Source organism: Camelus dromedarius, chromosome 19 (assembly GCF_036321535.1).
Source record: "Camelus dromedarius isolate mCamDro1 chromosome 19, mCamDro1.pat, whole genome shotgun sequence".
In the NCBI taxonomy this organism is placed as follows: Eukaryota; Metazoa; Chordata; class Mammalia; order Artiodactyla; family Camelidae; genus Camelus; species Camelus dromedarius.
In genome coordinates, this window is record NC_087454.1 from 37,171,174 (window position 1) to 37,197,787 (window position 26,614).

Genomic DNA, 26,614 nt, shown 5'->3' on the forward strand with positions numbered 1-26,614 from the left:
GGTTCCTACATAAAAATAAAGGTGGCACCTGGGACGGAGCAACCGATCCGTCTTTGCCCCTTCATGCCAAGTCACCTCATCAGACTGATCTTCTTCTTAACGCCTGTCATCAATTTCACAGCAGCTCTAGCCATGGCTGGGGATAAGATGCAATCACTGTGGGGGCTGGGGGCAGGGCAGGGCAGAATTCCAGAGTAAGACCTCTGACCACTGAGAAGGCAGCTGGAGGACCCTGAGCAGCTGCTGGGTGGGGAGAGAAGAGACCAGGAGGGGGGGGTGGAGGGGCGTGACAAAATTTCCCCACTCTGCAATTCTAATTAAAATGCCAGTATGACACCTGCACACTGAATACCTCTGAGCTGAGTCATCTCCTTGGGGGCTTTTGTCAAACGCCCTATGGGCTGTCAATTACACAGTTAATTCAACAACCACGTGGACCCCTGTCCCAGCTAAGAACTGTCCTCTCTCCTTTGGGCACCATTTAAAATATCTTTTATGAACATAGCTGTTTATAGCGAAATCTCAGCACACCCCAAAGAGCAAGAAACCAACTGAGTCCTCGAGGAGTAACTTGATCTGCCTCGTGGACCATGACCAGCAGGGACCTGCCACGTGCTGCTGGCCATAACACGAGCCAGCTCCGGGGGCAGGGGGTCCAAGCAGGGCGATCTTCTGGTCACCCCGACACCGCCACTTCCTGGTGTCCCTTTCAGAACGCCGGGCGAGACCTTTCCAAGGCGGAGTAATGACCCAAGTGTTTGCTCCATCTCTCTGTCAGTCTCAAGGATGGGAAAATCTATGAGGTCTCTCAGGAGCACATTTTGTAGTTTTGAGGGCTTTCGAATACTGGGATAGTCTCTGATACTTCATTTGCAAACGAATTCACCCTTCTTTAAACATAATTCCATCTCCCCGAGTCCTTACAAGTAAACAAAGGACAACAACTGGTTGCATCCTTTTCATTTAAACCTTTGAAATAACCCAGGATTACGATCAAGACAACTGTCACAGGGAGATGAACCCTGGGACTATTTTTAAAGACACCCCCAGATGCCGCAGTTCCGCTGCCTCTGTTCCCATCCCTGCTAATGCTTAAAATCTCTTCCCTGTTGAGACGTTTCCTTAAACCCAGATGAAACTCCAAGGCCCCCAAGTACCATGATTTGTATTTTCCAAAACAAAACCACTGCAAAACGTATCGAGGAAGCTGACATGTTTGGATGAAATCATAGATACCGGTTGATTCCATTACTTACTTAATGAAAAAAAAAATTGACAGATGTTACATCATGCTGTTGTTAAACTTAATCTCTGCAACAGAATTGCATCTTCTGTGGGAGGAGTAAAACTTTCAAAGATGACATCGATTCCTTAAGAGCGATCAGCTCCTACATGACATTCGTTTGACAAATTTCCAGATTCCAGTCTGCTCAGCAGAGACCGAGCCCTTCCAGGTGTTCATGACCAGAATCAGAGGCGATGCCCACATAGGCAACAGCCCAAAACCTAAGTGACTTTCCCTCCAGCCCCTGTTCTGAGCACCCTCTCTTCTAAACGAGAGTAGGCTTGAGCCAGGTACCACCTAGCAAGTCAGGGGCCGCATTTCCAAAGATGAACCCGGGACACAGCTGTGGGTTTCCCACAAGACATGTAGGGCCTAAGAGGATTTGAAAAGAATGTCGCTGAATGGCTGAGGTCACAACTCTCAAGTCCCCCTTGTCGTATTTCTCTGCTTGCACTCATGGTATTTCTTCTGCCTGAAATGCTGTTCTGTCTCCTCGCCTCTGGCCACTGAACTTCACTTTTCCTTCAAGGTCAAGCTCTGAGGTCATCCACCCCGCAAAGGCTCCCCCCCTCTTACGCACTCCCATATTCCTTGGTTTATACCAGGACACCAATCATCATTTTCCTTAAAGAATAGTTTTATGTGTGTGACATATATAAACAAAAGCCCCTTAAAAAGAGAGCCGTGTCTGAGGTCCTCACTGAAAATGCCTCCTGTTTTGCACAGGACCTCTCATCCAGTAGACATTCAAAGAACTTTTGTTCCATAAATAAAAGATCAGTCATCTGCACTTTGCCTGGGACCTTAGCCATGCCCTCAGTTGTGGGCCCAGTGATGGGGGAAAAAAGAGAGACTCAGGAAATAGATTCATGAACTCCTCCATCAAGCCACTTTCCAGTAGGGACACCGTTTTTGCCCCCAGGGCTCATGAAGCATCTATGAGACTTAATACCTGGCACCATGTCTTATCGCACAGTTGGAGCTAAATAAATGCTGCCGAATGACTACGGCACGGAGGAGAAACGTCCCCTTCCACGTGCCAAATCTTCTAAGTATCCCCCTGGCCCACCTTAATTGGTTTGAAATAAATGACTGACAGAATGAGAATGGTGTTCCGATAAATCAAATTTCAAGACTTAATAAAGAATCTTTTTGAAAAGTTTTTGATAAAAATAGGCACATGGATCAATGGAACAGAACAGAGGGTCCAGACATAGATGCACACATTTACAGACAATTGGTTTAGACCAAAGAACAAAAGCAAGTCAGTGTTGAATCTTTTTAACACATGACACTGGGAAACTAATTACTACGTGCAAAATGATTCTTTTGAACTTTTTCCTCAAAATAGATCAGAGACCCAAATATAAAAGCTGAAACTATAAAACTAGTAGCTGAAAACATAGGAGTATATCTGTGTGACCGTGCGTTAGGTGAAGATATCTTATACATGACACCAACAGCATAAGCGATTTTAAAGAAAACCCAATAATAAGGCATAGAACCCAAATAAAAAACAGGCAAAATCTGAAACAGACACTTCACCAAAGAAGATACACAAAACAGACAAGCAGCACATGAAGAGACTCAATGTCATTAGTTGTTACAGAAACACAAAGCAAAATCACAAGATAGCCTTTCACACCCACTAGGATAGCTAAAATCAAAAGGACAGACAGTAACAAGTACTAGCAAGGATTTAGAGAAACTGGAACCTCACACGTCACACAGCGTGGCAGCATGAAAACAGTGCAACCACTTTGGAAAACAGTTTGGCAGTTTCTTAAACTGGTAACCTAGGTTTGTCAGGTGACCCAACAATTTCATTCCTAGGTGAACATTCAAAATAAATGAAAATGTGCCCATACAAAGACCTGGATGTTCATGTTTACAGCAGCATTGCTCATAGCAGCCAAAAAGTGGAAACAACCCAAATGCCAATCAACTCTTAAATGGGTAAACAAACTGTGATATATGCGTGGAATGGAATACTACTTGGCAGTAAAAAAGGAATAAAGAGACAGGCTACCGCAGAGATGAATCTCAAAAAAATCTATGCTAAGTGGGAGAAGCCAGAACCAAAAACACCATATATTATATGATGCTGTTTATGTGAAATCTCCAGATAGGGAAATCTATTGAGATAGAAAATTTATCAGTGATTTCCTAGGGCTGAGGGGAGTGGGGAGAACACAGCAATTGGAGACAGGGTTTCTTTTTATGGAGATGGAAGTGCTTTAAAATTAGACTGGTGATAACTGCATAGTTCTGTGAATTTGCTAAAAATTGTTCAACTTTTTACACTTAGAACAAGTGAATTTTATGGTCTGTAAAACAGACCTCCAAAAAGCTGCCCTTAAAAATATTTAACTCAAAAATAAAAAAATGTAACTCACACTCCCTTTGGGTTACTGAGTGGTAGCGATGTTTACACATGGGGAATGTTTACGCTTGTCACAGCAAGAAGTAATAATAGCAGAGGGCAGGGTATGGTTCAAGCGGCAGAGCGCATGCCTAGCCTGCATGAGGTCCTGGCTTCAATCCCCACTACCTCCTCTAAAAATACATAAATAAACCGAATTACCTCCCCTCACAAAAAAGAAAAAAAAAAAGAATTAATAATAATGCCCAGAATACAGGACAGGATGTTCTTAAATAAATAAACCGAATTACCTCCCCTCACAAAAAAGAAAAAAAAAAAAAAGAATTAATAACAATGCCCAGAATACAGGACAGGATGTTCTTCTAACCTGGGAGTACACACAACTGAAATAAGTTTTAAAAGGATAATTTGTAACTATTGAAAAAAGGTCCAAACATAATCAATTAATACTTAATTAAACAAAAGGACTGATCATAATACTCATAAAGCAAAAGCCGGCAATGCCAACCACTACTAAACCTTTCAAGTACCCCAAAGAGAAGATGTATGTTAAAAGAGCAAAAAGCAAATGGAACAGTAGGCTTCCAAGATGGCCCGCGCTCTGCCCATGGAGTGTGCATCTCCCTGAATAAATCTGCCTTTGCTCTACTACGGCTCCCTCTTAAATTCTTTCCTGTGTGAAGACAAGGACCTTCACCTGATGGGATGCATCCCAGGACTCGCCAGAGACCCGGGACAGGGCCACCCTCTCGCCCTATTTTTCCTGTATCAAGGCCACTCCTGTGAAGGAGACGATTTACCCGACTGCCTTACCTTCCCACAGCCAGTTAAGAGTGGGAAAGACTAAGATTTTACACAATGACATTATCTTGCTCTTTCTGATCATAAAAGTAATACATGTTCTTTGTAGAAAAACTGGAAAATCGTTAAGACTAATGGAGTTAAATTACAATGCAGGGAAGGAAACAAAAACAAAAACAAAAATCCAAACAGGTCAGTAACTAGCTTAACAGCTGAACATGACTAAGGCAGCAGGGAGGTGAAGGGCTGGAGATAATTTAAAGGGAGCTGAGCCACAGAGTAGGGAACTTTTGCCCACGTTCTTGTTGTCCAGCTATGATTACCTGGTAGATTTTCCTTCAACTCATGGTCTAACTCAACAGTCTTAACAATTTCAGATGTAAAAACTCAAAGAGAACACGGTAGAAAAAAAATATATATACACTACATAAAAACTGCGTAATATAAAAATGAAATAAAGGAAATGGAAGACCTTGATTGACAAGAGAAGTTTGCAGAAAGGGACAAAATAGCTTCTCCACATCGTTAAGAGCTGACATAGATGTTTTACACCATTCTGGGGGGCTGATCCCGAGATAAGCGGGCGTGAGTTACAGTAAGCAAATTCTGGACAATGAAAGAAATAGCTCAGTTACAGCTCAAGCAGACCAAAGATCTAAGTTGGCCATAAATTGGAAAATCAATGACCCGTAAGAAAGGCTGTGAGAAAACATTTCTGCACTGACAACCAAATTAACTAGCTCCTGTCCAAATCCGGGATGCAAATTAACACAAAATTAATTAAATCTGCTTAAAAGCAGTCACTTTTAAAACCCTCCTGCAGGATTTCCCAAAGGGATGTTAATAGATACTTTTTGATAAAAAGAATCCATGACCAAGTGAATTTGTGAAACACTGGATTAAACAGGGTCCTTTACCACAGTGGTTCTGTCTCTCATATGCTAATATGCACCGTAAATCTCTTCAATCTGGGTAGGCTGCCTTCCAGCCGCTTTTGGCAATGGAAACTTTTCTTCCCCCCACCCCCCAAGCATCTCAAAACACTGGTGCTCCTGGGAGCCTGACTTGAAAAATGCTACTCTTCAGCCCCCTGACCCCACAAAAAAAAAGTTTTTAGTTGATCTGGTCAAGTTTGGAAAATTTAATTTTAAAACCCAGCAGGAAACGTCTTCATCAGAAATTAAATTTACAAGACAAAAGTTTGGAATTTAACAACTGGGAAAAAACATTACAATTGCTCTGTTCTAGACTCGCAAATATAGAAAACAAACTAGTGGCTGGTGGGGGGGAGGGCAAGACAGGGGTAGGGGATGAAGAGGTACGAACTATTATATACAAAATAAGTCAGCTACAAAGATATATTGTACCACATAGGGAATATAGCCAATATTTTACGATAACTACTAATGGAGTATAAGCTTTACAAATACCTGAAACTTTTACATTGTACATCAACTATATTTCAATTTTTAAAAATTGCTCTGGTGTATACAATGCTCAGTAAAATCAAAGTGTCTATAAATATAGTTTCTTACGGGATTTTTGTTTGTTTTTCTTTCTTTTTTTTTTTTTGTAGGGGAGGTAATTAGGCTTATTTATTTAATTACTTTTTCAATGGAGCTACTGGCAATTGAACCTGGAACCACCTGAGCTGTATACCCTCCCCTCCTTACGTGTTTTTAAGTTTATGTAAAAATAAAAAATGTTTAAAACCTTTGGGAACAATAACAAATTGTGAAATGTAAAAACAAAAATACATAACACAAACTCATTAACTTGGACAACATTTCTACCTTTCGAACTTGTCAAGGCCCCTCTGTGTTCTGTCTTTCTGGTAGAACTGCAATAAATCTAAGAGATGACATTTTTACACTATTCTTCAAGAAGTCAGTAAGGAGCAGTTTTTTGGAGATTTTAAAGTATCAGGGTTTTGTTTTGTTCTTAAATACTGGAAGGCCGCTAATGCTTTTATAGGAAACCTGAGTGACAGGTTCTCTGCTCAGGCGGAAGGTGGAAATGCTACGTTGTGTCTGTGGCTCTTTTGGGTCCTTGCTCTGTGATTACTTCATCTAGGCTACACCCCACCAGGGAAGTGATGGTTCACTAATAATCCAGGGGACTGCCAAGCACATACAGCATCTCACCTCCCACTGTGACACCCACTGGAGAGAAAACGGTGTTAGCCTGGGCCTGGGGCAGACTGAAAACACACCCCTTTACTTAGACGTCACTATTTAACAGGCATCCAACACCACAATGCAAAACCACCACTGCTGCACAGACGGGACATCTCCTCTTGTCAACCTGTAGCCAGTTTTATGACTCACATCCATAAAAATGCAGACAGCAGGCCCACAGCCACCACTGTTAGGGACGAGAGGAGGACAAACCTGATGATCTTCAAAGTCTCTAAAGAGGGCACCATTCTCTGTTTTATGGATGGGAAAACAAAGGCTTAGAAAGGGTCCAGGTCACAGCTCTAGCGTGTGAGCCACAGCGCTCGGTCCAGGGGCCCCGAGCTCTCAATCATCACACGGTACCACTTCCCGGACCACGAGGGAAGATGCTGAGAAAAGTAGGAACAGCTTAGAAGAACCACCCAGCAGGACAGAGTCCAGGCATGACTTGCTTACTCCCATGCTGCCCTCCTACCCCCAACCAATGTTTCTTCTTGAGTCTCTCTGAGATTCCACCAGAGATTTCTTTTCCAGCAGGATGGCAGACTGCTCTGTTACTTATGGACCATGGTGAATCAATGCCCATCAGTCTTTGCCATCAGGACGTCCCCCGATCCGTGCAGAGGCCAGCTGCCCCCCAAGTCCAGGATGGAGCATGGAGAGGCTGGAAATGCGAGTGTCAGCAGGACACATGCAGGAGCTGGGCCCCTGGGGACAGAGGGGGGGGCCTAAGAAATGGATGGAGAAAAGAGTGAGGTTTGAAACCTAAACCTGCGTGGGGACAGGAAGGGCCCTCTTTCTCCTCTAAAGAATTATGGTCCATGATCTCCAGACTTCAGTTCCTCACATTCATACAAGAGGATGTGCAGAGACAGCGTCAGGGGGGCCAGCAAGAGGAGCACAGTTCCCTATTCCAGCCACACAGGGAAATGCAGTTCTCCAAACTGACCAACAGATGTCCCCACTCATATGTGAAGGACTCTACATGTATGGTATCAAAAAATGATACAGGCAAGGTATAGCTCAGTGGGGGAGCGCATGCATAGCATGCACAAGGTCCTAGGTTCAATGCCCAGTATCCCCAGTAAAGAAAAAAAAAAAGATCTGATCACAAAGCCCATGGGCTCCTTAAACTTTATTTGAAAGCTAACTGTATATTTCCATGATTTTTTTAAAACTCACACACAATAGTACTTGAACATTTTTACTAAGAAATTCTTTAAATAATATATTTAGAAGTTTCTAATATAAGGCATGTAGGTTGCCAATAAATATGATTTCCCACACCCCCATAATGGACATTCAATTTAAAGGTTGGCACATTCCTGGGCCAATTTTGTTTTCATGACAATGGAATCCAAAAATGTTGGCAGGGAATGAATAAAGTGCATTGTAAGGAAGTAATTAAAATACAACATATTCTTGCCCATGTTATGTTTGTAGATATTTTAACATTTATTTCAGTTATTGATTCTCCCTCACAAATGCATCTCAACACCACGCATAAATATTAAGCAATGGCACTGCAGGAATGTGCTGTATTTCCTCTACAGCATATGATACACCTCTTGTAGGAAAATCCCAAAGCAAGGTAGAGTTTTTGCTACTTCCACTGGTGAAATGTATCTCTCTTTTAATTTAAAATAAAGTAGGTAACTAAACGGGTTGTTCAAAGTGGATATTTTACATGAATGCATCATAAGCGAAAAGATTAACATTAAGCTAAAGTTGTCTGATGTAAATTGAACCTATAAATTTGGAAAGATACATGCACCCCAGTGTTCATAGCAGCACTGTATACAACAGCCAAGACATGGAAACAGCCTAAATGTCCATCGGCAGAGGACTGGATAAAGAAGCTGTGGTATATTTATACAATGGAATACTACTCAGCCATAAAAATAATAAAATAATGCCATTTGCAGCAACATGAATGGACCTATAGGCTATCATACTAAGTGAAGTAAGTCAGAAAGAGAAACGAAAAAAACCACATGATATCACTTATATGTGGAATCTAAAAAAATGACACGTGAACTTATTGATAAAATAGAAACAGAGTCACAGAAAAAACAAACTTGTGGTTACCAAAGGGGAAGGAGGGTAGGGATAAACCAGGAGTTAGAGATTAGTAGATACTAACTACTATGTATAAAATAGATAAACAACAAGGTCCTACTGTAGAGCACAGGAAATTATATTCAGTATCTTATAATAACCTATAATGGAAAAGAATATGAAGAATTATACACATATATAACTGAATCACTATGCTGTGTGCCTGAAATTAACACAACCTTGTAAATCAACTGTACTTCAACAAAACAACTAAATAAAAAAGGACCTATGATTTAAAAGTTCCTCAGAACATGTCACTCGATAGCAACTATTCCAGTGAAGTGACAAGACTCAGAGAAAGCACCAATAAAAGAGAGACTTGTCTGTCAGCTGTCCTTTCAAGATTACGAGGTGACTGAGCTGACCTGTCCGGTAAATGTAAATAACTACTTTACAGCTAAGAACACACAGCCTCAAAAGTGCCACATCACTTAAGGGCACAAATGAACTACTTATCATCCGTAACTCAGATGACTGATGTCCTGAACATGCGTGAGCACATCTGACCGCCCCTTATGGTGGGACCGCCGCATCCTGTGGATTCTCGCCTTGCGGTTGGCTCTTCTCCTTTGATGACTATGTAAGTTTCAAAAGCTAAAGCTCTGATCTGTTCTTAGGAACAATGATCAGCACACATCTGTAAACTAAAAAAAAATGTGCAGTACATTGTACATATGTATTTACATGTAATATAATGTGTATGAGCAACTGTAATAACTCTGTCTAATAAAACTGGGGTGGGAAATGAAGGAAGTGAGACTATCACTTCGAAGAAAACAACTGAAAAAAAAAAAAAGCTGTATCACTTGACCAAGTTTGCGCATCTTTAAACTCAGGCTTAGACTCCACAGTTGTTACCAGTTTTCTACCCTTTGTGATTAGTGAGGGTGGTGTAGCTTTAACACACACGTGGACCCTTGCAGATGAAAGAACAGTTAAAATCCTGCGTGAAATTGACCTTATGACCCTGTCAACCACCTCAGTTAAACAAAACTCTTAAATACCTACTAGGAATGTGATACACAACATGACTAATACAATTAACACTGCTACGTGTCCTATAGGAAACTCGTAAGAGTATAAATCCGAAGATCCGATCATCAGAAAATTGTTTTCTTTTTATTTAGTATCTCTACGAGATGACGGATGTCCACTAAATCTACTGTGGTCATCATTTCCTGACGTGTGGGAGTCAGATCAATCTGCTGTACATGCCACACTTGTACAGGGCTGTACGCCAGTTATACCTCAGCAAAGCTGGAAGAGGAAAAAAACGGAAATTCTTTCAGCCAATGTCAGCGTCAGAACATGTCAGCTCCGTGAGTCAACGGCCCAGGCCGTCAGGCACTCAGTTCAGCATCTTTAGAAGTCAAGTCTTGCCTTTTCTCACAGCACAGACATTTCTTCTCCCTTCCATTAAGAATCAAATGACTCTATTATGTAGGCAACAGTTTCCAAACTCCTAGGCAAGTCCAATGTGACCCATCACGGCCTCTGACACCCCGACCACCTTCAGTGTCAAATTCTGCCCCTGCAGGGCATGGCCCCCTCACCCCTCTCTCATTACTGGCTTCTGCCTCCTTTGCTCCTTGGCTTCCTCTATCAGCCCCTTTTAAAGCCAGTTTCTGGGGGCAGGGTATAGCTCAGTGGTAGAGTGTGTACTTAGCATGCACAAGGTCCTGGGTCAATCCCCAGTACCTCCATTAAAATAGAAATAAACAAACAAATAAACCTAATAACCTCTCCACCAAAACAAAAAAAAAAAAAAAAAAGAAAAAGAAGTCTCCAGATTTTTCCTCAGGTTTGCAGCACAGCCAACCCTGACCAGGGCCTGGAAACAGGTTTTTCTATTAGATTCTCTGAAAAGGAATTTCTTAGATAACCTTCAAAGAAACCCAACTCCCCCTACAAGACAGGGCCCAGGGAGGGGAGGGTGTAGCTCAAGTGGTAGAGTGCATTCTTAGCAAGCATGAGGTCCTGGGTTCAATCCCCAGCGTCTCCTCTAAAAATAAACAAATAAACCTAATTACCTCCCCCCGTCAAAAACACAAATAAAAAAAATTTTAAAAAAAGTAACTTTACCAGAAATAAAAAAACTTTTTTAAAAAGACAGGGCTCAGGACACACCACCCTAAACTCAGCGCCTTGGCACACTGGATGTTTTCAGCCCAAGGAGCGGGGCAACAGCAGGTGCTGGACATCCCGCCTCCTCCCCCTCCCCTGGAGCAGGTCATGAGACCTTCATGGGAGAGATGCCCTCGCTGGACCCGGAGGAAGCGAGCATCGTTATCTCAGAAGGCAGAGGGACAGTGAGAGGAGTCCGAACACACAGGCCTGCCTAAGCTCCCCATTGATTACCCTTGGCTTTTGTCTGGTCACATTTCCCCATGACTCTCCACTCTTCATCAAATCTAGTACCAAAAACACTTAGATGTAACCATCTCTTCCGGTCCTCACCTCTTCCTGGATCACACAAAACTTTCATGAAATACGTTTGTACGCTTTTCTCTTGTTCATCTGTCTTTCGTGATAGAGCCCCGCCAAGAACCTGGAAGAATAGCAGGGAAAGGCCTCCTTCCTTCCCTACATGCAGTAAGGCTGCAGAGAACCCCCTTAATTTTGTCCACCTGTTACGAGAGAATTTCCAAGCGAGAAAAATCTAGCTCGAGCCAACACCCTTCTAAATTCTGAACAGATGAAAGGAACAGTAGATAAGCGTGCAGAGCTAATTAGTAACCTTAGATACAGAAATGAATCTCCTTTATTAGTATGAGCGAACTTCATACGACCTACAAGAACCGGGAAAACATGAGAGGGACCGGAAGGATGACAGGAACGTGGTCCTTGCTGAGCCACCTGTTGACTTGGGGCCTCGGCTTCTATACCTAGAATGAAACAGGGGTCCTCAGCTTTAAACGAAGGATGTCATCACAAAGTTCTTTCTCTTCCACACTGACTTTCAGCTCGCTCCTCACAAAGCAACACTTTTACTTCCCTATCTAGGGTAGTCAGCAGGTCTATGTTACACCAAAAATGAAACAAAATAAAACAAGCAAACAAAAAATCCGCCCCCCACCACACACACACAAAACCTAGAAAAAAGTCCTCACCAAAAAAACAAAAACAAAAAAAACCTAAAAACAAAAAGAAATTCCCACCAAAAAAAAAAAAAAAAAAAAAGAAACCAAACAACAAAAAAACTGAAAAAAAAATCCCCACCAAAAAAAAAAAAAAAAAACCTAAAAAAAAAGAAGAGTTCTATATTATAACCTAGGAAGAAAAGCTGCGTTTGCTTTCAGAATCACTCATCCAGCAGCAAACCCCTCAGTGGTCTGAGGGGAACAGTGTATCAGACACTGAGATACACTGTTGAGTGAAACAGACACAGCCCTGTCCTCACGCACGTCGGGACGCGGACACATTTTCTGATGTGAAGCCCTATGTATCATGATTTAGACTACGTTTACACCACTGATCAAAGTGTTCAGTTTTTCTTCTTTGAAAATGCCTTAGTCAGTGCCCTTCTCCGGCTAAAAGGGTGACCCTTCAGGAACGCTGCTTGGCTTTTTCACATATACTTTCATCTGTATCTCTAAGTTCTTACAAAGTCTATTGATTAGAGAAGAATGCAAATAAAAATTTATGGCCATTTAAAGAGGCCAAACCATAACGGTAAAGGACTTGAAGTAATGCTGGGGGAAATTAGAGCGGGGAAAGAGCAATGCACCTGTCTTCTCCTGACTTCTCTGTCTTCACTTCTTGATCATTCCTCAACCATTTGACTGTCTAGGGTGGCAAGCTGTGCAGTATGATGTAGTTTTCCTGCGGACCCAGAAGGACCGAGGACTGACTCAGCTCTGCCACATCCCGCCCCTTCAGGCTGGGCAGGCACCTGTCTTCCCTGAGCCTCCTGAACATCACTGGTTATGCAAGGATTCAGCCAGACAACCTGCATACTGCATCCACCCAGGATCCAGCCCAGAGCAGGCACTCAAAAAATGGTAGTGATGGTAGCAGAAGGAACGACGAGAATAAGGAAATCAAGAGGAAGAAGAAAGTGTTAATGGAGGTGCTGGGGATTGAACCCAGGACCTCACGCATGCTAAGCACACACTCTACCACTGACCTATACCCACTCCTCAAGAGGAAGAAAAAGTATATTTGACCACAAGAAGGAACTAAAGTTATCTGATGGAATCACTGAGTAAAATTTGGGGGTTCTTAATTCGAAAAGGCGGTTCACCATTTTTATCAATAAACACTAAAATCACTTGTAATTGCTCCAACGACTCTCACAAGGAGAAAGGAAATGGTTTGTCTTCTTGCCATAAATTAACTTGAAGTTCAAAATATAGTTTACTATTTTAAAAAATATTTTTAAATTGAAGTATAGTCAGTTTACAATGTTGTATCAATTTCCGGTGTATAGCATCATGTCCCAGTCATGCATGTACATACATAGATTCCTTTTCATATTCTTTTTCATTATAGGTTACTACAAGATATTGAATATAGCTCCCTGTGCTATACAGTAGAAACTTGTTTATCCATTTACATATAGTAGTTAGTATCTGCAAATCCCAAACCCTAATTTATCTCTTCCCACCCCATTCTCCCCCTGGTAACCGTAAGTTTATTTTCTATTGGACTATTTTTTTAATTCATCAGGAATTTATCACAAAGAAATCATTAATTTTCACAATGAGAAGATATTCAGAATTTCTCAGTCCCAAGCTACTGTTCATCTACATGGAACCACATCAGACTCCTCTATGTTCTCTCTTACTGTCTTGAAATTGTCAAAATTACCAAATCAACTATTTTTCACATTTAGAAAAACCTGATTTGCTTCTAAGTCCTACACTTTGGGCCTTTACCCGGACATTTCCCAAAACAGCTTTCAACCTTTCCCACACTGGATACACTATCTCTTATACCACAACAGAAATAACTCACATGTCACATCGTATTTGTAAAGATATTAGACCAAAGTCCAAAGCCAAGCTCAGCCTCCCCCTCTAGGTTTAATTGCTCAACTCCAAATTCACCCTTAAGGTTTTAATGCAAGATCTGGAGTCGGGCAGACGGGGGTGTAATCCTCACTCCCTCCTCAGACAGTTGTCCAACCTACGTAATCCCTCTTAGCCTTATCTTCCACACGCATCCTGGGAATTATTACCCACATGACCTGGGGAAATTATAGACCCTCTCTGGGCATCAGTTTTATCATCTGTAATGCGGGGAATTAAGAATAGTCAGGACCTGCCTGTAAGAACTGTTGTGAGAGTTAAATACATTAAGACATGAAGTGACAGGTCCTGACACGTGGTTTGCTCTCAAATAGTGTCAGCGGTTAACGTTACGATCATGATCGGTGTCAGTACTAACACTGTGAAGTGCCTACCATGCAGCAGAGAGGCAACAGCTACTGCTGTTTTCTAAACCTTATCAGCACATTTGTTGGTTAGATCAAATGAGACTGATGGTTCATTACAGTATTTATCATTTCATCTACAACCAGTGCTCTCCTAGTCTGGCCCCAGCTCAGCAGTATCAGCATTTTGGGAGAAACCCAATTTCTGGGAAGTTGTTAGAAATGGAACTTTTCAGGCCCACCCCCAGATCCAGTGAACCAGAAGCCCTTGGGAGGGGCCGGATAATCTATTTTAACCAGCCCCCCATGTGAATCTGATGCAGCTGAAGTTTAAGAACCACGTGTGTAAGTCGAAGGTCTTGAAAAACTATCTGATTTGCAAAACTTCAGAGCCAAAACCTGCATTATCCCTGCAGGAAACGTATCTCTCGTTAGCCCTTTGCAAAGTCAATGCTTCAAAAATTCTCCTATCTCACCTGTGCCCAGAGCTGATTAAGGGACTCACAAAACATGCAATGGGCAAGAGCACAGAGCAAACAGCTTTTTTTCTGGTCCCTAAAAGTCATCACTGTGTTCTCAGCTTGGGGACTTACATTTCCTTCCAGCCACCAAATCACAAAACAAAGAATAGTGTGAAAGATTCAATGCAGCCAGGAAGTTGCTGGCTTCACAATGTGCATAGGCTATCTATGCCATAAGTAAGTCAAGCCTTCCAAAGACCAGATGGGACAGAGATTAAAATGTAATAGTCAGTTAGGTGCCTCCCGCACGGTAACCAAACAGGTTAGTAACAGGGTGTGGTTCAACACTGGAATCCAGGCCTCTTGGTCTCCAAATGCATTTGCATATCAATAAAGTGAAATTTAGACTGAACATCCTATTACACAGCGTGAAGGAATAAATTGACAGTACAGATAACCAGTGTTGAAGGACATATTTCCACTCTAAATTGGCAGTTACGTGGATCCAATGCAAGGAAGACACACTATATGAACTTCTCCAGACTCCAACCTGGTAAAAATTGTTCCTCCCCTTACATGATTTCTCCTGAATGTGGCTTCTCAGTCATGGCTCAAGTTGTAACTCTGGGTCCATGCAAACAATGAATTAAAAAGAATCTTCTAATCTGTAAAGGGTTCAGGAAAACACTGAGAAGGTACTTAGACCTTGGGCACCATCTGTTACATGATCACCTTACAAAGTTCTAGACAGCAAGACAGAACTGCGCGTGATCAGTCGTGACAAAACTAAATAAAAGTAAAACACAAGTTTATACTGTATAGCACAGGGAACTGTATTGTATTATAATATCTTGCAGTAACTTACAATTAAAAAGACCATGAAAACAAACATATGTATGTTCCTATATGACTGAAGTATTCTGCTGTACACCAGAAATTGACACATTGAAACCTGACTATACTTCAATAAAAATATATTTAAAAAAAAATTTTTTAAATAGACCATGCTAAGAATTTGTAATTTAATTTTAAGACCAGTAGACAACCATTAAAGGGGTTTTTTTTAAATAACATTTTTATTGATTTATAATCATTTTACAATGTTGTGTCAAATTCCAGTGTTCAGCACAATTTTTCAGTCATACATGGACATATACACACTCAGAGAGCCCAGAAATGAACCCACAAACTTTTGGTCAACTCATCTTTGACAAAGGAGGCAAGAATATACAATGGAATAAAGACAGTCTTTTCAGCAAATGGTGTTGGGAAAACCGGACAGCAGCATGTAAAACAATGAAGCTAGAACACTCCCTTACACCTTATACAAAAATCAACTCAAAGTGGATCAAAGACTTAAACATAAGACAAGATACAATAAACCACCTAGAGGAAAACATAGGCAAAACATTATCTGACATACATCTCAAAAATTTTCTCCTAGAAGAAATAAAAGCAAGAATAAACAAATGGGACCTAATGAAACCTAGAACAAGCTTCTGCATTAAAGGGTTTTAAGTAAAGGAAAATAAATAAAACAAAAACAAAAATTCAAAATCAAAATAAATAAAACTAAAGAGTGACATAAGATCTTCTAGTGTATAAAGTACCACAGGTAGAATGGACATAAATAAATACTGTAAAATATGGAAGAAGGCTGTAAACTGTATTTTAGAAAGATTCTCGGGGGTAAGATTTAGCTAACTGAAGTCTGTCACGGGTATTTCCAATAACAACCAGCTAATGTTTTAGTACTATTATTTAAATTACGCTAAAGACTAATCTGTAAGTGTTGCTGACAACAACAGTTCACCTCAAGAACATGATATTCAAGGTAAATAATCCAGTGTATCCAGTGTGTGAGGAGACTTGTCGAGGCAGTGAGTGTGTTAACTAGACTTTATTCTTAAATCTATTCCGAAGAGTGATGAATCAAAAGGGAAAAGTTCTCTGCCAGAACAATCAGTTTAAGGACAGGCTGAGTCACACAACTGAATGAGCAGACCGCTAAAATTCAAATACGTTTGGAAAAAAGCCACAGACGTCTCCTCACCAGCAAAATATACGTTTTAATTAAGCAATCTGTTTACTTTCAACAAATGTAATTTTAGCTCTGATAAATAAAATAAGGCTATATTAATTTTTTTCTGGAGAAAAAGCTCTATTAAAAAATCCAAACCAAGTATTTTAAGGAACAACGTTTACACATATGGTCATAAGCGTAACTTAAGCAATTATCTAAAAGTGCCACAATGTTTCCTTTTCTCAGTCATACAAACTTTTAAAAATCAACCACACCATATGGAATGGCAGAAAATATTTGCAAACGATGCCAATGACAAGGGCTTAATTTCCAGAATATACAAACAGCTCATACGAGTCAATGACAAGAAAACAAACAACCCAATCCAAAAATGGGCAGAAGATCTAAGCAAGCAATTCTCCAATGAAGACTTGTAATGGCCAATAGGCATGTGGGAAAAAAAAATGCTCAATATCATTAGTTATTAGAGAAATGCAAATCAAAGCTACAATGAGGTATCACCTCACACCAGTCAGAATGGCCATCATTCAAAAGTCCACAAATGACAAATGCTGGAGAGGCTGTGGAGAAAGGGGAACCCTCCTACACTGCTGCTGGGAATGCAGTTTGCTGCAGCCACTATGGAAAACAGTATGGAGATTCCTCAAAAAACTAAAAATAGACTTACCATATGATCCAGAAATCCTACTCCTGGACATATATCCAGAGTGAACTCTAATTCAAAAAGATACATGCACCCCAATGTTCAGAGCAGCACTATTTACAACAGCCAAGACATGGAAGCAGCCTAAATGTTCCCTGACAGATGACTGGATAAAGAAGTTGTGGTATATTTATACAATGGAATACTACTCAGCTGGACAGGGGAGCTGCGGCAAGTTTCCCCTTCCTTAAGTGAAGGAAGCACACCCTCACCTGAGTCAGCCCTCCCAGGGAGCTAAGCCAAGGGCAGAGTCTCCAGAATTTGGTCCCAACACACAGAACTCCAGGGCTGTGGGGGGTGGCCCAGGACACGGGGCAGACATCCCTCACCCTTTCCTGCTTTGAGCTCCCCCTTTCTTCTCTCTTTTCTCCTCCAGCCCCTCTTCCCTACGGTTTAAGGGGAAGGACTACAGTTAAACTGACAAAACAGACCAAATATGCACAGAATGACCCAAATGTTATCTCGGTGATTTGAGTCCCACTTTTCTCCTCTCCTTCCGCAGCCATCACTCTTTCATTCTGTGTTGACTCACTTCTCACGGTCACCCTTTCCCTGAACATTCATACAACGTGATCTCATTTTATTAAAGGCTCTTCAAATAACAGACTTTTCATTCACGGAAAAGGGACACGGTCAGGCAAGAAAGATACGGGACCTGCTTCCCTCCTGTCCCTGTTCCTCCCTGAATATGTTCCCTATTTCAGGTGAAAGATGGCAAAATCAATACAGGAGAAATATCTTTCTAATATTAAGATTTTTATCTAAAATCCATATACTTATTTTATAGTTCCTGCTGATCGGATGATGATCAAATGGCCACCTACAGCGAAAGTGTCCAGAATTTCTCTCATCATCACTTGGGTGGAACGCAGAGAGGCTCACACGAAGGCCGAACTGCCTCTGATTAATTCACAACACGAGTCTAAACAGCCTGGTGTCCCAGAACGTTTTGGGATGTTTAATTATTTTTCTTCACTTGAGGTTAACGCGGTAACTTCTAGCCATAAAAGTATAGAAGATTTAAAAACCATGTTCTCCCATGTTTGAGTTTTGTGTCAGAAATTTGAGAGCACAGCTCTAAGGATTACAAGGCAAGGCTGCTTTGAGCTGATTCCACAGCAAAACAGAACAAGAGGCTCAGGAGCGACAGTGAGGCAGCCAAGATGGCCATCCGGCTGTCCCCCTCTCTAAAGCAGCTCTTCGTTTAGTGGGAGTAAATTTTAACTTCTGACCTACTTCAAGAAACAAATAAGCTAATTTGATTAAAACCCTAACCAAGTGGACTGGCATCTAACTAATGACCTGTGCATAACATACTTACTTTCCTAATTCGTACTATGTTGCAGCGAAAGGAAGCCTTAAATCTTTGAGATTTGTCTTCTGATCAAAGAAAGAGGTCACATATTCCAGGTAAATCGAGATTTGAAGCCTTGCCGTCTGACTCTGCGGGCTATGTGTGTGTAACCACTGAGCTACACCACCTCGGAGGGCTGTCGGAAGTGAGTTCACATGCGTAATGCGGGTTACACACGATGAGAACACGCCTGCCAGGCACCAGGATGCGCCCTAGGGGTGAACAAGGCAGCCTCTGTCCTCAAACAGCTCAACCAGTGTTTTGAATTTTTAGCTAAAGGCAGCCTCCTAATGCTCATTCACCCCAATGACGGGCCGCTCCTAGGACGAGTGGTCCAGCCCGGCACGCCAGGGTCACAGCAGGTCCTCAGTGGACACCTGTCTTGTGCCAGCTCCCAGGGGAGTCAGCGCCAGCGCCCCGCACCCCCACCCTCACATCAGCGCGTCTCTGCTCCAGCCCGTGGAAGAGTCCCTCTCCCATGATATACGTGGAACACGCAGGGTGAGACCAAAGCCTGGGGGAGAGGGGGACACTGCTGGTCTGCCTTCATTAGAATTCACCATATGCTCCTCCCAAGAGCATCGTAAGGCAGACGGTCTCCATCTTTTATCTCCTGCCAACACCCCAGAAGATTCAGCCCCCAAAAGTAACAGAAGCTCCTTATGGAAGTGAGTCTCAGATGGCGTGGGGATGGCATGACCTCCCTGAAGGACATGTCAGAATCTGGGAAAAGGATTTTGTCAGACAGTGACGAGAGAGAGGACTAAAACTTCTCTCAGGCAATTCTGATATGCCTTCTGAAATAAACATCACTTTTAGAGAAGGTCGTTAGGTGCTGTTACATTATTAGCACCATCCCTCTATGCTCCATGCTGGTTTAAAGGAGATCTGGAGGACCGCTTAAGAATATAACATTAAAATAATGTTTCTGTGGGAGAAAACGCTTTCCAAGTCCCAAACAACAGACTTAACACAGTACCTTCTCTCCAACTTTAGGACTGTCCACAAAAGGGGGAAAAAGTGACTAAGAGTTCATTGTAATACGATAAAATAGATTTTTTTAAAGTTTCTGCTGTATAGCATAGAGAACTATGCTCAATATCTTATAATAACCTTTGATGAAAAAAAAAGAAAATGAATATATGGGAAAAAAGCTAATTGTGAAATTCCATGCGCTCTTTAGTTGAGATTTAAAGAACACCTTCGGTCGGATCCAGTAATTCCATGAAATTGTATGTAAATTTTGTACACATGTGTTTTTTTTGGAGAGCTTACATCAGCTTCTCAGTGACCGGTGGCACACAAGAATCTTAATTTAAGAACCATGACCATTAACTGCTTCACAGAGACACAAAGACTGAAGCATCACTTTTTGGGTTGTACTAAGTACAGGAAATAAACAGAGTCTAGGCTTCTGTCTCTATAATCCAACCTTATTCCTACCTAACTCTGCCACCCACATAAATCTGATGCCAAAACTTGGTTGGACTCTTCAGAGGAAGGAAAAAACTCTTACTGAGAATTGCAGCTTTTCTGTGACCAAACAAATCAATATTTACATATTCCTTAAACTGCTGAGATTTTTTTTTTGAGTCCTATCATGGAGAGGTTTTACTAACGTCGCAGAATGCCCTGCAATCACCGCGTACCCATCCTCCCGCCCCGCACCATTACCCACAGGCCACACACCAGATAACTACGGATGCCTGAAATGCACATGAAATACGCTAGGAGTTAACCTTTCCAGTTGATAGTGATAGTTTCAGGGCTATCCAATCAGGAACAGCACGATACTCTACAGGAGGTAAACCCATCCCCAGATGCGAAAGAAATATGCACTGACCTTCATGAGATGCTGATTGATCCATTTTGTAAACGTTTTCTTTTGAACTTTGTCCCGTTCATCTGCAAAAAAAAAAAAAAAAAAAAAAAAAAGATGTAAAATAAGGAAGTGTGAGGAGACTTTCACTGTGACTACGCACACAAACAAAAATAACGCGTTTCAAACTCCTGCTTAGCGCATGTAAATTCTCTTGTTGAATTCTGTGCGTTAAGGCCACCCGTAAGGAAGATCGGACTCTTCCCAGGGTGGCATTTGGCCATGTCGCTCCACTGAGGGAATGCCCTCTGCAGCTCTGCTGCAGAGCGCCCCCCTCCCACCGCTGCCACCACCGGAAGTGTCCTTGAACTTAGCGTCCGTGAACTTCCTGAAGCACCTGACCACATGCTTCATCCCATCTGGTCTTCACAACCACAAGAGAGAGGGGGAGGCAGGGTCACTGCCATCTCACAGAAGAGGAACCCAAGACACCTCGAAAGGTGAAAAGACTTAGCCACAATCATCCAGCAAGACGCTTAAAGTTGCAATAAAAGCAGGACTGAATCCAGGTCCCCTGGCTGGAAGGGGACACTGGGCTAATTACTGACCATGCTGCTTCTCTCCGAGAGTCCCCGTGTTGAACTGTCCGGTAAAAACGAAACGCCCCCAACTAGACCCTTGCCCACAGAGAGTGACACTGTCCTGGTTACTAGGCGGTGCAGAGAGGGGGTGAGAGGAGGCTGGTGATTTAAGGAGAAACAGTCCCAGAATTCATCACGTTACTATTTCAAAGTCTGCAACATCTAGAGATGCGTTTAAAGTCACGCCCCCTCGGCCCTCCTGCTCCCAGGTGGCTTCCTGTGGTCCTGTGTCCTCCCTGGCTCTCTCTGCATCTGGGAACGGTCCCTCTCCCTCCTCAGTGGTCCTCCTTCCTTCCCCTCCACAGTCCCACATCTCCAGCCCTTCCCTGGGGCCAAACAGCTCTCTCTCTTCATCTCTTTCACCCTCATTCTTCATCCCGGAGCCCCTAGAAACTACTTTAAATGGACAAAAGTTTCTTTGAAAATGCCTATTTTAATTATTAAAAGTATTTACAATAATTTCAGTATAAACCAAAACACTTAACTATGTCAACTGGGAAAAATACTGGTAAAATGAGACAAAGGTTACTAATATTAATACCAGAAAAACAAATAAAAAAGGAAAAGATGAACATCTTAAAGTATAACTGGGCAACAGCGGCAATGAAAACATTTAAAAATTTATGAAATGAAATTAATGAAATTAGTTTTAAAAATGAAAAAAAAAATTAAACGCCCTCAGGTATTCAACCTCACTAGCAAATACTACAATAAAATAATACAAATAAGCTTTTCAGCCGAATTGTCAAGATTTTATGAAAAAAAGGTTCACATTGACAAAGGCATAGGGAACAGATACTCGTATTTTGCTAGTGGAAGTGTAATTTGGTTTCAGTCTTCTAGATCTGCACTGTCAATCGTAGCCACTAGTCACATACATGGTTACTTAACTTTAAACCAAAATTAACTAAAACAAAATAACATTGAACAACTCAGTTCCTTGGTTACACTGGCCACAATTCAAGTACGCACGAGCTAACAGTCCAGATACAGAACATCCCCACCATCGCAAAAGTCTCTATTGGACAGCCGTGCTCTAGGACAATTTGCCAATAAATATCAAAAGCCTTCAAAATATATACGCCCCTTTCCCAGCAAGTCCACTTCTAACATTTATCCTAAAACTGTAATTAGGGCTGTGCACAAAATGTATCTATGAGGACATAAATCAGAATGTTATTATTTCAAAATGAAAGTTTTGAAGGAAACCATAAAGGTTCCATGATAAGGAAGTAGATACATCAGTTTGAGGAAAGCAACCCCATGGTTCGTTCAAATTCGATTCTCTGCAAGGCTACCCAGTGATGGCATGTTACTAGAGCTGTCTCCCCTCTAAGGGCAACATGAAAGGGCAGGGGAGGGACCACGTCACCTCGTTTGTATTTCACAAGTATTTCTTCTTCAAAGTCCCCCCTGGAAACCCTTTCCACTTCTTATCCTCAGGAAGAACCAAAAGGCACCTAAACAGAGCCGATCGTTTGGTACTTACTACCTGTAACAAACTCCTTCTCAGTGCCCCAAACGTCTCATCTCATTCTTGACTTAACACTGGGTATTAAAAATTGGAGATGTTGACCCGGAAGATAGAAGCTTGCTACATTTTAATATAAATACTCAGAACTTTGTTCAAACTGTTCAATCTGCCTGAGCCCCAATGTAAAATCCGCAGGCACTTTGCATATAGCTACTCTGCCAAGAACAATTGTATCAATCATTGTTAACCAACATTATCATCCACAAAATATTCATTAATTCCCTCTTTGGCCGTATCGGGGCATGATCTATACCTCAGTCGTCTAGTCTACCCAGTAGTAGGTGCCATGATGCTTTGATGCACTCAACAAACATGCCCATGATGTGAATTAATTATGCTTCCCAAGGATAATCCAAGTCAGGATAACAAGGCATAATTACTTATATAGATACAATACGTTACTACATCTCTTAAAGTAATGATGATGTAGTGAATGTCTTTCAGCCTTGCTCTTCTTAAAGAGTTCAGAATGAACCTCACTAACTAATTAGTATGTGAGGCAAGAACAAAGAAAGAGAAGCAGTCTATTAGTGCCAGCATCCCTCCCTCCCACCCTCATCCCAGCATCTACCCAGTCCTTTGATGAGCCCAGCACCATGGGATGCTGGGACCATCAGGCTGGACAGAAAGAGCAGCTGGTCCTTGCTCCCTGGAGCTCGTCCGTTGGAGAGGGCACCTGACAAAAGCAGTGTGACGGGCAGACAGCCGGGCAGAGGGCGTGCACTCACCAGGCAAGCGGCACAAGTGAGAGAAAGACCGCCCTGCCAGGGGCAGGCGGATGGGGCTCCAGACGATTAGCAGGGCGGAAGCCAGCCCTGTGCAGGCGTCTCCATCACAAAGATGCCCTGATCTAATAACTTCAGAATGAAAGAGAGCCCTCGCTCGAACCCACGTGTTATGACTCCCCCCAGAGTCACTTTCATACCCCCAAGAACTACCCCCCCAACTCCGTCTTTCAAACGGAAGTGCCGAGCACACGCCAAACACAAGCAGGTGCTGGGGAACCTGGCCCTCCTGCTGGCTGCGGACTTTGGACCAGTGAGTGCAAACAAGGGGACCTCCGCAGCAAAGTCTAGCACTCCTGCCACATTTCAGCAGCGTTTTTCTAACCAACAGCAAAGAAAACAGAGTGGGGGCGGGGCGGGGGGAGTACTTCCTAGGTAATGTCCGTATTAGCACCATCCAATTAATAACCTGGGACCCTAACGTTAAATCATCAAGGAAAACACATTCAAGTGTATTACTAATTAAAAATCCTTACAGTTCAAGAAGAGACAGCTTCCATATCAACTTACAAAACATGAGACGAAGGCATCCCTGTGGCTATCTTCTCAAACTTTATGAATTCATTAAATCACCATGTAATAATATGAGCTCTAACGAGTTTACTCTGTCTCATTACATTTAACATATTGTGTGTATTACAGAAACTCCTCTTGGTATATAACGGTTAATAAAATATATTTGTTTTCTTTTTTTTAAATTGAAGCATAGTCAGTTACAATGCATCAATTTCTGGTGTACAGCATCCTGTTTCAGTCAAACATATACATACATGTATTCATTTTCTTTTTTTTCCATTATAGGTTACTGTAAGATACTGAATATAGTTCCCTGTTCTGTTTTCTAAATTAATTTTTAAAAAAGAAAAAACTGGTCCTGTATTGTAAGGAGCATGAAGAATAGAGCATACATTCTTTAAAACTAATCACTTATTAATTTCTTAGCCACATAGTATATCGAGAAAGCTGAGCTAATCAAATAATGAGATTCACTGAAATAATACAACCATAAAAAGGCTTTTCTGAACCCTGAGGTTTTGCTGTGGTGGTTGTTCCTGGAGGCTCAAAAGCACTGCTGAGACTATTAGACGGGTGCTAACTATTTGGCAGGGAAATACTGAGGTAATATCTGGGGCTTATGATCACAACTAAACCACTGAGTAAGGTACAAAGACTAACGCTAACTATGAAACACATGATTCAGAACTTCTGACACTGGTTTCTGGCTGTAACACCTAATCTCCTCTTTTAAACATGATAAACCCAGATGAGTGCCCTTCAGTTACACCAAGGGAAGTTCTGGAACACTCAGGCTCCCACGACCTACAGTAAAGAGAGGAGGTCACGTGGACTTGAAGGGCTCAACTTGCTTCCGAAAAGCAACTTACAATCAGGGAATCATTGAAGTCTAGGTGGCTGTGATTCGCCACTTTCCATACACATTATTTCAAAGGGGAGTATTCCAGGTGACACTACCTAATTTTCCAATTACAAGTCCCAGAATGGTTCCCTGGTTCATTTCAGTGAGGGATGTCTAACACCGAAATGTGTATTTAGGGCAACTTTGCTAAGACAACAGAAAGGAAAAATCACTCCTGAGATTGTAACCGATTCCATTGGTTTTACAGATGATCCAATTATTTTTCTCAATGAAGTTTTATTACGTTCCTCTACTGGAAAATTATTTCACTTACAGAGTATGTTTTAAATGGAATATACATTTATGGTCACCTTATAAAGTATAATGTGGCCGACAGATAAATAAGAAGGTCCTGCTGTAAAGCACAGGGAACTATATTCAACAGCTTGTAATCACCTATAATGAAAAAGAATATGAAAAAATATATATGTATGTATAATTGAATCACTATGCTGTACAACAGAAACTAATGCTATGTTGTAAATCACCTATATTTCAATAAAGTTTATTTAATTTTTAAAAATTTTTTAAAAAGGAACTTCTTATCAGGGTAGCTATGATAAGAAAATACATGAAAAGAAAGTATAACGTGGCTAAAAATCCTGTAATGACATAGAACACAAAGGATAACAGAATTTGAAAAAAAAAATTAAAAAGTACCAAAAAAGCACTGAGTATTACAATGGACACTGGTTTTCAGTAAAATCCATTCAAAGTTAAATCCACTTAGTATCACTCACAAAATAACTATTATTTCAACACATATCTGATGCCCAAGAAAAGGAGGAATGTTCTGTCCGGGGAGCCTCAGGCTGTCCCAGCAGCCTGTCCAGATTTCTGAAAGGTGCCAAACTCCCTCTGTGCAAACCAGCTCAGGGACGGCGACTTCCCTCTCCCAGTTCTGAAACACGAAAGTCAGGGGACAGGTGGCACTACTAACCCATGCAGCACATCAGCCCCACCAGCCTCGCATTCCAGTCGTGGTCGTCTCTCCAGACCTGCCCCATCCTCCGGGGCAAATCTGTCCCGCAGCTCCCTGAACTTTCCATGCAAACTCCGAGGTGTCAGAGTCCTGTTCACTTTCAGAGTAGAAAGGAAAACACAGACTAGACACGCCCACTGACCAGCTGAAAACCAGTCAACTCTCCCTTTTAGACAAACATTAGAGAAGCCAGCCTCCTCCACCTTCCGCTACTGCTAAGAAGAAACTAAATGATCTGTTTATTTCTCCTTTTAATCTGAAAGCGGTTCAAAGAAGCCCCTTAAAAAGAGGGCTCTGATTTCCTAATTTTTTATTTTTTCAACAAGGCAAACCAACAGGAGGTCAGATTTCAGGGCTGCACTCTCATCACATTCCCCCTCTAGCACCCCAGGCGGGATTCCTGGGGAATAAAAACCAACAACCAGCTCAGCCCGTTTAACTCATCCCTGAAATGTGCTCGGTGAGGGTGGCTTTTGGAAGCCGACTTTACAGGCTTGACATGTCTCCTTCGGGGAGAACACTGCTATCAAAATGTGTGCCTTTGCGTGTATTTCCCCGTGAAGCTCACAACAGCTCTCTGAGCTGGGCGGCACCTCTTTTCTCTTTTTAAAGATGCAAAAAACAAAGTTTGGGGAGATGAAGAAACTAGCCTGAGATGCCACCGCCTACGCAGAATCTTAAAATTTGATTCCAAACCTCGCTTTTTTCCCTACACCGTCGAATAATAGACAGGAAA

General features: G+C 41.8%; 1 protein-coding gene across 6 annotated transcripts in view; it reads right to left on the minus strand.

Moving 5' to 3' along the window:
- DST (dystonin) overlaps positions 1-26,614 on the minus strand; it is a gene marked incomplete in the record, with an annotated part of 422,913 nt that overhangs the window by 225,989 nt on the left and 170,310 nt on the right. For all 6 annotated transcript variants that reach the window (XM_064476599.1, XM_064476602.1, XM_064476600.1 and 3 more), the window contains 1 exon segment: positions 20,544-20,605. In XM_064476599.1, coding sequence (XP_064332669.1) covers positions 20,544-20,605 — 62 coding nt within the window.